This window comes from Parasteatoda tepidariorum, chromosome 12, assembly GCF_982258835.1.
Source record: "Parasteatoda tepidariorum strain Cologne lab strain chromosome 12, Ptep-v5.0, whole genome shotgun sequence".
Classification (NCBI taxonomy): domain Eukaryota; kingdom Metazoa; phylum Arthropoda; class Arachnida; order Araneae; family Theridiidae; genus Parasteatoda; species Parasteatoda tepidariorum.
The window spans coordinates 7,107,415-7,122,609 of NC_141766.1; the positions used below are offsets into that span (position 1 = coordinate 7,107,415).

Genomic DNA, 15,195 nt, shown 5'->3' on the forward strand with positions numbered 1-15,195 from the left:
TTTAAAAACAGCTTGACAACTCCGGTGAGACCCGTTTTTGATGCGTCTGCCATTAAGAATGACGGCATGGATTCTAAGATTCCTCAAAAATGCTCAGAAAACAAGAACTGAACGAGAGATTGGCGAGCTGAAATTGTATGAATTGAATGAGGCTGAAAAGATATTAATGAAGCAGATTCAGCAAAGGTCATTTAATGACGAAGATATCACCAGGTTAAAATCTTTATGCGTCTTTAAAGACGAAGAAGGTATCTTAAGAGTAAGCACCAAGTTAACTGAAAGAAAAGACCTTGAAAGCTTTATCAGTCCTATACTGCTGCCAAGCACACATAAACTTGTGGAATTAATGATTTTTTACATGCACAAAAGTATGTGCCATGCGGGGATTCAGATATTGATGTCTAAATTAAGAGAACGATTCTGGATTATAAGATCTCGTAAGACGATTCGCAAAGTTTTAGCTCGTTGCGTGAGATGTAAAAGACACCAAACTACGAGGATCGAATGCAATCCAGGAGTGTTACCTGAAAACAGAGTCAAAGAGCTTTATGGCCAATGGCTAAAATAATAGATGTTTTTCCTGGTAAAGATGGGCAAGTACGAGTGGTTCGCCTTAAAACTTCATCCTGTGAACTCGTCAGGCCTGCGCAGAAGATTTTCCCACTCGAAATTTCCTCACCCACTGAACCTAATCTAATGAATAATGACGCATGCAAGAATAAACCAGAGAAGGACTTGCAGGTAGTTGGAAAAACAGTAAGAACGAGAAGTGGAAGACTTATTAAAGTGCCAATTAAATTTTTGAGCTGAAAAACTTGGACTTTCGGAACAGTATTTTAACATTATAATTTTCATTCATTTTACTCATAGAAATAAAATTAGTTTTGATTAGTAAAGTAAACCTCCAATCAAAACGGTGGGAGGATTGTTACGTTTTGAAATAATAATTGTTTAGGTTTTGTATAATGGAGAGTTGGGTGAAAGCGCTTTTATTTGTCTCCAAATAACTTTTGACTTATACAATGGAACTCGAGTTTATGTTTTTTAGAAATATGTTGAAATTTTGTATTCTTTTTTAAGAATTTTGTTTAATAAAATATAGGAGTGGAAGAAATAGCGTATATTTCTTGCCGTACTCAACAATTGGTACAGGTGTGGGACCCTTGCAATAAAGCATAAATTTTTTCTTACATCAGAATTTTTTTTTAATGTTGCTGACATATAAACATATTAAGAGGTTCTAGACACAGGTCTGGCAGTATCAGAATGATGTTCCACTAATTTTCTTTTTAGAAACAGAATGCTTCTCTTCTAGAACTTTAAACATTATTCATTTTATTATTATATTGTTTTAGCTGAGCCACTTTCTTGAAGAAAAATAGCTTTTGTGGTCTAAATAACATATTGTATTTACATGTGAAACGACAGTTAACTGTATGTATGTATGTAGAGGATTTAAAATGGTCAAGATATGGGAATAAATGAAGGACATGCAAAAAGAAACACTAATATCTAAAATCTATGGAATATTTATTGGAGGTCACATTTTATTTTATTTAATTTTATAACCCTCGTTGAACAGCTGCCCCAATTTTTGGGTTTACAACTACTAATGTTCAACGCCGTAGCCTTGTAATTTTGAACCCAATCCAGAAGACAAGGGAACTTCTGGATCAAGTATTGAAAGAAATTTGCCTTTGCAGAGAACTTTTTTAAAGGAACTAACCCGCATTCATGTTACATGGAGAGGAAAACCACGAAACCCCCCAAGGTAAGCCTCACGGCAAGAAGACTCAAACCTATGATCCGTCTAGCACTAAGGATATTTTATGTCAGCACTGTGGTGGATGCAAGCCGGATGCGGAATTCGTATCGACCAGCCATTGCTGGGATTCAAACCTAGTTCACTTCATTATAAGGCAAACACTCTATCCCATGAGGCATAACAGCTCTGGAGGTCACATTTGATAAGTTTATTGTATGAACAAGTTAAGAAGTATGTATAATAATTTATGAAAATTAGTTTTGGAATGTTAAGAGAAGAAAGGAAGTTCATTTAGAGCTAATTTCTTTTAAAAAAAAAATTCTTTAAAGATTTAGCAGAATCAAGTAAAATTTCGTTACCTTTCACTATAAAATGACCCTACAAAATTCTTAAATCAAGAAAATTCAGTGATTTTCAAATGCAACTTCCCAGGACTTGTCAATTATATTTAAATAATTTATTAAGTTTTGAAAAGAGAATTATGATGAAAATGGAAGATAAGTCACTTACTTTAATCACAACTCCTTCAAATAGTCTAATATGGTTGGCAAGACTAGATTTTTCTAACTTGGCACCAGATTTCAATAATATTGTAACCTTGTCACTTCCTTTTTTAACCCAATTTAAACTTCTGAAACTGAAACAAAGCATATTTTTAAGGATTACTTTTAATCAAAATATATTTATAAAGGTTGCTAAAATGAAAAGTGGAAATTTGTGATAGTATCAAAAATGTAGTAGTAGTAATAGCATTGCCAACATTCAGGGTTATTAAGGAAGCTATAAGAAGTGCATTGCAAACCGCATATAACTTATAGACCAGTTTACATGAGAGCATTTCAGAATAAAATGAAGCTCAGCTAAGAAGGATCCACCCAGAACAGAATAACACAAATTAGTACTACTTTTAGTTGCAGAAGGTTCCTCTACTATTTCAGACAAAATGCTTCATAGTTAGCATTAGCCCGAACTCTTCGATTACCTTGAACAATTTTTTTAATAATAGCAATAGATTCATAAGAGATCACGGCATTTGCTTGCATTGATCAGTGGCGGATCAAAGACTGATGCAGATCTTTTATGCAAACTTTTAAATAATTTTTCCCAGTTGTTTCTGTGGCATCAGATGTAATTAACTGTGAACTGATATTTGTTGACTGTAACTTAGTATTAAAATATGTTTTATGTTCATAATGTATCTCATTTTTGAGTTGTTGTTAAATGTTCGTACATGATGCTAGAACATTCTCATCTATTTTATTAGCAGTATCTAGAAAGATACATAACCACACATGAAGGCAGCGGTACCAAAACAAAAATTATCGAAGTAAATTTAGACTCGCATTTGATGTTATGAATCTACATCATCATGAGAATGGTATAATATATAATGTTGCCGGAACCATTTCTATTATTTGATTCCGACAGAATGATCTAAATAGAAACTAAGATTTCTACATTTTCGAACTGCTTTGGGATTAGTTAAGAAGTCAGAAGAAGAACAAGTAGATATGCTTATATATGTCATAGGCGATAAAACCAAAGATATATTTCTTTCTCTCAGTCTGACAGATGCAGAAGTCTGACAGAGATAGAAAAAGATTTAAAGCGGTTCTGAATAGTTTTGACACTGATTTTACTGTTAAACAAACATACCACTTGAAGGTGCTAAATTCAATTGGCGGATACAAAAAGGTGAGTGTGTCAATAATCTGCGAATAAAGTAATTTACACGATAAATTGTTTTGTGACCAGATAATTGTTGGTATAAAATACGAGTTCACACCTTGCCACCTTGCAGCCTGCTGAAAATTAATATGCTGCCTGCAGAAGCTTTTCAACACAAGGGGGAAAAAAAAATTCAAAAATTTAGAATTGCACATTCAATTAATCTTTTCTTGACAAGCTCAATTTGCACAAATCTTATTGTAAATCTATGTTGTTTTTCAATTGTTTTTTCATTGGTTATTCCACATGGTTTTAAAAATTCCAATATATTTAATATTGTATTACAATATGCAAATTTCAAATTTCAGTAACCATTTTTGATTGGCTTTATTTTTACTGATTTTATCACAAATCCAACTGACTTTTTGATAATTTTTTCGGCAGTTATAACTAGAAATTTTCATGTGGTTTTTAAAATCCTGATTAATATGGTATTAGCACGATTATAATTATTAATTAACACGATATTAATAAATATGATAATTGGACAACATTCACTGCTAGTTGAAAATTCTATTATTAATGCTATGAGTTAAAAGAAAAAATATAATAAAATAACTAATGCAGACTAAAGTAATTCATGATTCTAAAAGCAAATATCAAGATTCAAAAAGTAACTATCAGAGTAAAAATTGCAAATGGTGCGATAAACAACCACAGAAAAAAATAAAACTGCCCAGCAAGACTCAAATTGCAGAAAATGCAAGAAAAAGGGACATCTACCATTAAATTAGTTGGAATAATAGAATTAGTAGGAGATACACAAAATACAGATGAGTGGGTTGTTCCTGTTAAAATATTAGAAACATGCATTTAATTTAAAATTGATGGTTGTGCAGACCACTTTCTTATTCCAAGCAGTATACGGCCATCACGTTGTTAAAACATGCTAAACTAAAAGGTGTGGTCGTAGGTATAAAGTAATTTTTGACCCAGATGAAACACTGTCAAAGTTAATAGGATCTGGGATTCAAATCAAAGAGAGCATGACGAACATCTAACATCAACTTTAATCCATCTGAAAGAAACAGGAATAACCCTTAATAAACAAAAATTTTGCTTCTCCATCAAATCTATAAAAAATTTTGGTAACACAGTTTCTCCAAGACGGAATTTTTCATATACAGCAAACAATTGGTAATAAATCTCTCATCTTGTATCATTAAAAATTGTACTTTTGCAAATAACTTTGTTCCAGACGCATCATTCTTAGCAAGTCTTTATATCAACTTTAAAGGTTCTTCTCAGGCTCATAGCCAAAAAGGACCAAAGCGAGAGGAGGTGGGGTCCCACCTAGCAGTCATTTACTCCCAGAAAGTTTACAAAAAAATTAATTTTATCAAATAAAGATATTTTAACTAGTTATAAAAATACTTCAACAAAATCTGTCATGTTGACCATCCTCATAAGATGACCACTTTTTCCTTTTTGACCTGCTGACCATTGCCCTCTTTCAAGAACCAAATTTATTCCGCATAAGAGAAAACAAAATCTTTGTAATCTGACAATCTGTTTATCATACTATATGTTTGCATGCTGGCTGGTGAAACAAATGTATTTTATCAATTAGTATTATTGAATGATGTCCAAACCCCTTTATAAATTGACCAGAAAAAGCTTTTTAGAAAGATTTTTACACAGTTTGGTTGTGCATTAGAATTTTACTGAATGGGTGAGAAAGTATTAAAAACTAACTTGAGTCCCCTCCCCTTTGTGAGTTGATGATATGGAGAAAAAATTAAGGACTTATGTTTATTTTATAAAGGTCAATAAATTTATCTTGTAAATATAACAAAATAAATTCTAAATTTCCCACATCATCAATTTTCTTCATTTGAACAATCCTTGCATTTTAAAATCGTAAAATAGTTAAGCTGTACATGTATTAAATATATTTATCTGCAATACTTATACAATGGAAAATTAAATTTTACCTCACTACATTGTTAACTTTTTCACCAGAAACTCTAATGGCTTTTTCAGCTAAAGCATGCGTAAATAGAGAATATGGATGGGAGATAATTGTATAATATAAACCAGGAGCAGATGAAAATAATCTATTTGGACTGTCACAATTTTTATTAATTCCTGAAACCATTTGAGCTTCTTGGCATAACATCATCAAATTTGTTCCAAAAAGACATTTCAAAAGCTGAAAAAATATATAGGACATTAGATTAAGATTCAATTTTCAATAAAAGAGTAAAATTTAAAAAAATTTTTTTTTACTATTTCAAATACCTAAAACACCAGAAAAAGTATTTAATACAATGAAAGAAAAAGAAATAACTAACCTGTCTCACACACTGTACAGATGAACTAGGTTCCATCACCATAATTGATTTTAAATAACATAAAATTTCTTCTGCATTTTTGCCCATTTCAGTAGAATCACATATTTCAAGAATTTGACACATTACTTCTAGACAACAATGCAGCAGTTGACAAAATTTTTCATTACTTTGAAAATCCATAGAGATCTAAAAATTATAAGTTTCTTAAAAACACAAAGGAATAAATTAAATTTACATAAATAAAATACAAAATAATATTTAAAAAATTGTTAATTTGAAGAGATAAATGGACAAACAAGTCAAATAAACATGTCACAGCTAAGAAACATCTAAATGTACGATATTTAAATCGCCTGAATAAGAATCGCAACATTCAGCTTTCAAATCAGGTAAATACAAAAATTGATGTTTGATAATAAAATCACAATTTCAAAAATGCATAAATATAAAACGCGACTTTGGATTTTTAAATCTTGTAAATACGAAACGCAATGTATGATATTTAAATCGCCTGAACAAGAATCGCAACATTCAACGTTTAAATCAGGTAAATACGAATATTGATGATTGATATTCAAATCGCGTGAATATGAATCGAGATATTTGTAGAGTCTGGGCTTGGGATTTCTAAAATGCTTGTTTGTATTGTTTTTGTTTAGACATAATAAATAAAAATCTAATACAAGACATACAGAATGCAAGATTAATTGAATGAGCAAATAAATCTTTTCACCACAAATTCACCTCTATTTTTTTTTATTTGGTTTCAAGCCAGAAAACAGGAAGCAGCGACATCTGAATTACGAAAATGCGAGCTATCCGGCAGACAGATAAAAATACGGAAAATTTTATTTTCTGTGCATAAAAGCGGGGAAAAAAAGATAAAATAAGTAAAAATGCAGAAGGGTTAGCAGCTAAGACGTAGTTTGAATTTTCTGTTTATCTTTGAAAATCATAAATAAATATAATTATTTTATTTCAATGAATGAATTTTTTTAAAAAAAGTAGGATATTTAATTGTAAAAAAACCCGAAACTTTTAGAGAATTGGAGTTTTTGATAAAAAGGCTGAAATTCGAAAGACAAAAGCGAAAAAATCTCATCCTTGCATAAAGGTCAACCAGTTCCTATTAGAAATAAAGGAACTGGTTGAGGATGGTTTTAAAAGAATGGTTTTGATTGAAGTGATTTTAAATGGAAATGATTTTTAGGGAAACTTTAGAGGGAGAAATGAAGACTTCAATACTTTCGCTTCACAGAAAATTAAATTCCTCATAAAATACTTTAACTTGTGCAAAAAAAAAAAATTTCTACCGAAATTAGCGGGAAAAATTGAAAAATCTGAAACAAAGCAGAAATCCGCGGAAGAATCACACCCCTGATAAATTCTTGCATAAATTAAATTATCATTTATAAATTAAAGTTTTTAACATGCCATTTTTATATAAATGTCTTATTTTAGTTAAGGGATAATGTTCAATGTAATTGAAATGAGGTAGATTTTTAAAAAATTTTACCTTGTAACTGCAATAAGTTCCTCTGAGTATATCAAACAGTTTCATGTACAAAGGATGGGAGTGAAAAAGACCAAAACTGCCAGATATTCTACTACCAGATCTTTCTTTCTCTATGTCTATTTTATCTGAAAAGGAAATAAAATAAAATGTAAAATTAGATTACCTTAATCATAAAGGTTACCCAAATAAAATGCAGACAAAGTCAGTTGCAGGAAAAGGTCAAAAATATGACATATGCTGTTAACTATAATCTCCTATGTATCCATTATTGCTGCTCTTGATAAAATTATTAGAGGTTATCAAAGAGTTATGACTCATGACATTTGCACAGCTTTTCGTCTAAGAGGAAGTGTGCAATTAAATTCTGCCACTAAAAGTCATACTACTTTGGCCTTTTCTCTTCTGGGTGCATCCATTTTAGCATGACTTGACACTAAAAGCTCTCCAGAAAACTGGTTAATTTTATCAGGGACAGTATAGTAAAATTTGCCTTAATTATTAAGAACAATAATATAAATCACCAAAATTGTAGTAGATTTTACTTGTTAAACTATGGGGTCTTTAGGTAATCCCTTTAAATTTTGAAAATTCTGAAGATAAAGCAGATTGCTTCACTTTGAATGTGCATACCATGATCACAATTTTACTGAATCTTCTAAAAAAAATTTAGTTAATAAGTTTTTCTGCCTAACAAAGGATTAATTAAATACCTTCAGCCTGAGATTCACTCTGATACTCCTTCATAACTCTGAATAGTGGTGCTCCTATCCCTACTGTACTTGTGACGTTGTCACATGTATCCACTTATCATTTTGGCAACCCATATGTTCATCACCATTGTTGGTGAAATCAGTTTTTTCAAAATGAGAGTTTCCTTGAACAGTGAAAAATCACCAACCTTTTCACTGCATTACTGTGAACAATGGAAAATTAAGTTATAACTAGTAAATTATCAAACATATCTTTTCTTGAATTGTAGTTAAGGTAGAACCCTCAACTTTGTGATGCACCAGTTAAGGTTTTGGCTTGCCGCATGCTTTATTCAAAAGCATGAAAATAAAGTATTATTAGGACAATGCACTAAGATAACAACAATGCACTAAGCAAAGGAGAATGCACAGTTCATGCTAGAGATCGGCATAGCTGTATGCAAATCTAAACGTCACTGACAATGTACATTAGACTCTGACAATGTACATTAGAATGCACAGAGAATCTTCGCTGACAATGTGCATAATTTTATTGATGAGGAAGACACAGTGCATAAAGAACATGACAACATATAAGATAACACATAAAATTAATACAATAATGCCTGAAAGAGGGTGACAAATGTCAGCAAAGTAGAAGACAACATTATCAATAACACTGAAGAACAAGTGACAGCTCCATTTAAACTCTAACATTATTTACATGATGCCAATACCAACACACCTTGACAAAAGTAAACTATTAGAATTACATCTATTTGATGACCCCACTCCCTAGTTGTAGACCATGTGTTCACCCAAACAGGAGTAAATAAAAATCCCAAACGTAAAAAAAAAAGACATAGGCATTTTGACTAGTAAGGACCGCTGATCGGTGCAACTGGTGTGGAATGCACAAAACTTGACATAGCTACTGCTTAATTATAGTCAATTATGCACAATAAACAAGGGAAAGAAGATAATGAATAACGTATTAAAATAAATTTTTTATAATAATGGCAAAAATCACACCTTGATGCAAAGATCTATAAAAATTTCACCAGAAAAATTTTAAAACTACATCAAGTGATAATTTTGATGGCATTTGTAATATAAAAATTTTTATGTAAGATACTCTTTGTCATGCATTTTAGCTTAAAAATTGCATATTATAACATTATTGCAGTAATTATGATGAATACAATAATTAAAATTTATTAAAAGATAATTTCCTATTAAGTTCAATTGACTAACATTTCATACCATCAATTTCTAAGAAAAAGGTTAGTAAATAAGTTTCTCTACTTAATCAAACACAGAACCACATTAAAATAAAAGGAGGGTTAACCCTTCTGAAAAATAGAAAATTAAATTCACACTAAATTATATTTACTACATTACTTACCATAAAAATTTTTAAGAAAACTTTATTAAAAGTATTCATATGTATTTTTGGTTTGACAAGTTTTTTACAAGTATATTCAGTTTCAGCTATTTTATGTTTCATAATTTACATTTTAATATTATTATTATGTAGTTTTAACTCATTTTTAGACAAATAAACATTTCAGATTCTCTAATTAAAACATAATCTTAAAATCTTATACATTTAATTGTCTTTTACTTTCAAATTGGCTAATCAGCTCTTTTATATTTTATTCAGTTATATAATATTACACCTTTTAATGCAGAGGGATGGTGGCAGTCAAAAGAGGCAAAATCAATGATTTTGTCTATTTCTGTTGCTTCTGTGTCCTTGGCCAATGTAGTTTTCCTTGTTTTATTTCCCAATTACTCTCTATTTCAACAAAAACTTTTGTTTTATAGCTAAGCAGCTTTGTTTTCTTCATTGACATGTTGTTATCTTGAAAATGAGCTACCTACTCAAACACTAGAAATTTTTTGACTTTTTCCTACTTTAATTATGAAATAAATGAAATTTTTATTGAGAAGTACATCATTTTGCTTAAATTCATTGGGATTTTTCATTCAATACTAACCAGGTATTTTAATAGGGGATCCTTTCAAAGTTGGGCTTGCTGTAGGTGTATCATCTTTCGTTTTATTTTTTCTCTTAATTGGACTTAAGGATGGTGCATTTGGCAAAGAAGGCAAAGCCGTGCGATTGGTATGTGAGATTGGATACTGTTCTTCTAAGACATGGGTATAAATATTTAATAACCTAAAAATAAAAGATAAAATTAGCAAAAAAAATTTGACTATACACTAATAAAAAAATAACACATAATTAAGCTTATTTATTGATTGAATGATGCAATATAATAAATTTTGAAATGATAAATATTTATAATGCAATTACTTATTTAGTTGAGCATTTGTTATATAGAACTAGTAGTAGCTAATAATTGAAAAATGCCTATAACTTTCTAAATATCTGAACATGTAGTTGCGATGCATATTTAAACAGTGAATAGACAAATTTTTAATGAAGCTGTTATCCAAAAGAACTACAAAATAACAGGATGGCCAGAAGGGTGGATCAAAAAGTAAAATTTTAGAAATTTGCTATCGAATAGTGTCTAAGGCTTGAACCAGACATGCGGGGAAAAAATTTAAATATTTTAAATTTATTTTAAGTTCATTTATTGGCACATTTACTTTGAATGTTAAGAAATTACTCAAATTACAATTTTATCTTAATTCTTTCTTAGAAATGTTTTCCATCACCATTAAAGCAAGAAAAGAAATCAGCAATACACATGGAGGCAAAAAGAAGAGGATTCAACATGTTTCAAGTGAACGAATAACATTGAAGGCATCAGAAATGTTAGGTAGAAAACCATTTCATAGGAAAGTTTGTTCTTTCTCCACATTTAGTATAGTGATCGGCTCAATGCTAGAGGGCAGGAAGTATGAAACATGTTACACAAATTATATGAGTGTTATCCCTGTTTCTGCCAAACTAAACAGAAAAGAGGAAAGTAACAAACTAACGTATATTCAGAAAAGTGAAAGTTGCAAACATTCATCGGAACACTAGTTTTGCAGCACCAGTAACGAGCGTAAAAACCCTTAAATTTTAGTCTAATCTCCATCTAAAAAAAGTTAAATTACACTTTACCAAAGCAAACTACAAAACCCCCTAAAAACATGTTTCTAGCTCTCAAATTTCAAGTCCGAAAGGTTCTATCTCTTATACTGAAGACCCAAAGGACAGATCTCAGTAGCCACCACTTATGGACTTGTATAGTTTACATATCAGAAGCAGAAGAGGTAAAGCCTCTTCTAAATAGATTGCATTGCATTGAAGTTTTATATAAAGTTAAAAATTTCAAACTATTTGTTGCAGAATTTTTATTCAACATATTTTTCATATCATTTCATTATTTTGTAACAATTTAGGTCAAAATAAGTGAAAAATATATTTAGCATTTTAACAATTTATGGTTATGAAATATAGAATAAAATAGTGGTATCTTTTTCTGTATTAAAGATAGAATCTTCCAAATATGGCTCACTGCCAAACAATAATTTATCAATTTGCAATTAATAAAGAAACAGTTATTCATCATTGAAATTTCTTTAATTTACAACATCAATTATTGATAAATTTTCAAATATGAATGAAAAAGAATTTTCAAACTGCTTTTTTTGGATTTTATATATTAGTGCAAATATAATTCCGATAATCTAACAGATTTTTTAGTATTTCTTAAACTGTTTTCATAATAAAAAATACAAAAATTTATTTTCGCTTGCAATTAGAGCGTCAAAAAATATATAAAAGGGACACCTGTGTGGCAACCAGGTCAAAGGGTTAAACCAGAGCAACAAAAAACAACTATCAGTTTAATTGAAAAGAGCATCCACTACAAGCATTTTCTCCCTTTTTTTCTTTGGAGTACTAAAACGTCAGACCTTAAGAGCCACAGTAAGAACTCAACTCAGCTAACTGGCGAACTCCTCATGCAAAATTCCTCAACAAAGTTACAAACATCCCCATTTGGAACCAATCAAAAGCCTAAAATACAGTTAAAGAAAATACCCAACAAACAAAGGCACAAAGCAAAACAGACAAAGACACTTCATGATTCTTGACTCAAATTCAAAAACTCTGAACCTAACAAGAGTTAACTAATCCCCTTGTAAAAAAGTAAAGAAAAGTCCCCCAAACAACCTAATTCACAAAACTCGAATAACATTTTAAATTAAAACCCAAATAATTAATTAGAAATAAAGCCACTTGTATATACTTCATCGAATCACACACATATTAAAACTCAGATTCTAACAGAGAACATTGTTTTTTGGACATAAATTAAATTTACCTACAAAAAATATAAGAAACTCTCAAAAGCAGTCTTTTAACAGAATAAAACTTCAAATTCAAACAAAAAAATTTATTCAATTAACAATTCTAACATTCATAGTTTCTAATTTCAGTTTAAACATTCTTAATTAAACTTTAATAAGTTCAACTTTTCAACATTTTCCACTAAACTTGAAATTTAACTGACAATATCATAAAACTTATAACTTATTAAATTCCATGTTCTAGAACAAGCTCTAGAACTGTTCTAGAACAAGTTCATTTCAACTAACGTTGGAATTTCCATGACGACATCTAAAATACAGATCTTCCTGTCTTGTAGAGGAATCTCCAGCAACCAATCCCCATTAAATCCCCCTTCAGTTTTGTCTTGAACATGGCAACTGATCTGGGCCTCCATAACTCAGTTTGGTGGATACAGAGACTGAGAGCATAGTGAGAGATAGCAAGATATTTTTAGCAACAATAAAAAACTTTAATTTAGAAGTATTGTGAATATTTACATATGAGTATGAATTCAAGAAAAAACAGTCCATAGCACTTAAATTTTCCTGAAAATTACAGCGTTATGATAAGCAAACAGTAAGCTTAAAGTAAAAAAAGGCAAAAGCCTGATATCAAAACCTCTCAGACTTTGAAACAAAGTTGTGGATGCATCAAAAACCAATTTATAATACACTGGACATTTGCATATCATTAAAAGGAAAGAATCAAATTTAGCTGTCATTTTTGTGCACATGTTGAAAGTTTAACAAGTTAAAAGAGAGGAATGTGTCAACCTCCCAGGAAAAATGTTAACTTTGAACTATAATTTTTCTACATCATAATGAGTTAAAAAAAAAACCTGATTTGAGGAACGATTTGATTGATTAGTCGAAATCTTAAATATTTCCAACAACTTTGGAGAAACTTAGCTCAATTATGAAAAAAATAATAATAATTTTTCGGCAGCATGAAGCAGAAATTTTGTTTTGGAGCAGTTTGGTACAATTTGTGCAGCTGTTCCAATCACACATTTGTTTTTGCTACATTTTACAATTGTTTTTTTACAAAAAAGTGCAAAATAAACCAACAGCACAGAAATGAGAACTCAGTAAAAAAAGGGGGGAATGATAAGGAAAGGAATAACCATCCTGTTAAAGAGAGTTTGTGAAAGTTTAAATTTATGTTTGAGGAAATCTGCTAAAATTTCATCATAAAAGTCATTGATTTACAGAAATGAGCCAATTAACGCTCTCACAATTCACTGAATTCCACAAACTAGCAGAAAAATCCCCAGACCTGATCTAAGTTTTAAACCCAGAAGGACAATACAGAAAAGATGAAATTCCTGGGTACAAATATATAATTTAAATTACTTTGTTAAAATAAAAGTAAAAAAATATTTTACAAACCTCATTACGTGAAGAAATATTTTTCCTACAACTATTGAAAGATAGGAATCTATTTTGCTATCTTGAGATCCAGCATTTGAATTTTTATGTTTCTCCACATTAAGCCTATACCAAACACCTATAAAAAAAAAAACTTTTGGAAAAAAAATTCAACTTAGCAAACAAATTATATAATAGAGTTTTATAAAAATGTATAAGGAATATACATTTGTTTAAAAAAAATTTATATCTTAATTCAGATCAGTTTTTCAATATTGACACCTAAAATGTAGCATCTATCATGACATTTACTTCCGATTATTGGAAAAATGAATAATCTGTAGATGAACAACTATTAAGAATATTGTGTGACACATCACATGTGCAAAAATAAGGAACATCACACAAAGAAAATTTGTAGGCACTATTTATTGTCAGCTAAAACAAAGGGAGTAATAATTTGCAGGCAATGTCAAGCAACATATTAAATTTTGCAGACAGCAATATTAGTTTTGCACACAACAATAAGTAAAATCAAATTTTAGTGTGAAACTCACAGTTCTAGTGACAGAGGAGATTTTGTCACCATCAAATCACACAACAGAAAGTTTGTTGGCCACTTAAACCCTCCTTATCTTAGTCCTAAGAATCTTTGACAGCATCAGACATCTTTGCCATGATAGCAGATTACTTACAAATCCATGTTCAACATTTTCCTCAGGGGCATGAACTGGTGGTACAGAAGAAAAAGCAAAGCAAGAAAGCTGGTCCAAGTGACCACAGTATTTATACAATTATCATCAAAGAACAATTTGCTGAATATGGATGTATATAACCTTACTGTAAACTAGCACAATTTAGTAAAGCTGGGTTGACACAATAAAGTGAATCCATGGAACCTTACAACTGAAACATATATTGTAGAAATTACAAAAATTTGTAATTATTTGATATCAAAACAGTGATTTTAATGTTATCTCTCTAGGTTTTATTTTTGTACTGTTTGATTTTTATCTTCAAAAATTAGATAACAATAGCTATGCATGAAATGTATATAAAGCATACATAGCACATCAAATTCAAGATTTTTGAAAATTTTTTGAGCAAACATAAAAGCATAAATGTAGTGTACTTCCTTATTTGTAAACATAGCCAATGAGTCATATATAGGTATAAATAAACAACAGATAAATTCAAACATTTTTAAAATTAACAAAATTAATCACAACGTCACTGAATTAAAAGATAAATAGTGAGGGAAGCTATAATGATGATTTACTGCATTAGTGAGGGATAAATAGTGAGGGAAGCTATAATGATGATTAAAAGCATAAATGTAGTGTACTGTACGGGCATTAAATTATTTACAGATCATTTTTACCATTTCTTTTAAATAAAAATTAATTGGATTTTATTTTGAAGAATGAATTCATTTATTCTATACATACAACATAACTGGCAGTATAAGTTACAAAATTAATTCTATAATTCCATTGTAAGTAGTAAATATTGAAAGAAAACAGAATCCAACTTAAAAAT

The 15,195-nt window shown here is 30.1% G+C and overlaps 1 protein-coding gene across 1 annotated transcript in view; it reads right to left on the reverse strand.

Annotated features, from left to right (window-relative positions):
• htt (huntingtin) overlaps window positions 1-15,195 on the reverse strand; it is a 144,988-nt gene that overhangs the window by 81,671 nt on the left and 48,122 nt on the right. Inside the window, exons 19-24 of the mRNA XM_016057666.4 lie at window positions 13,678-13,795; window positions 9,993-10,174; window positions 7,304-7,428; window positions 5,788-5,973; window positions 5,428-5,645; window positions 2,276-2,402 (exon numbers count right to left, since the gene is read on the reverse strand). Of these exons, the coding sequence (XP_015913152.2) occupies window positions 2,276-2,402; window positions 5,428-5,645; window positions 5,788-5,973; window positions 7,304-7,428; window positions 9,993-10,174; window positions 13,678-13,795 (956 nt within the window). The remainder of the gene's footprint in view (window positions 1-2,275; window positions 2,403-5,427; window positions 5,646-5,787; window positions 5,974-7,303; window positions 7,429-9,992; window positions 10,175-13,677; window positions 13,796-15,195) is intronic.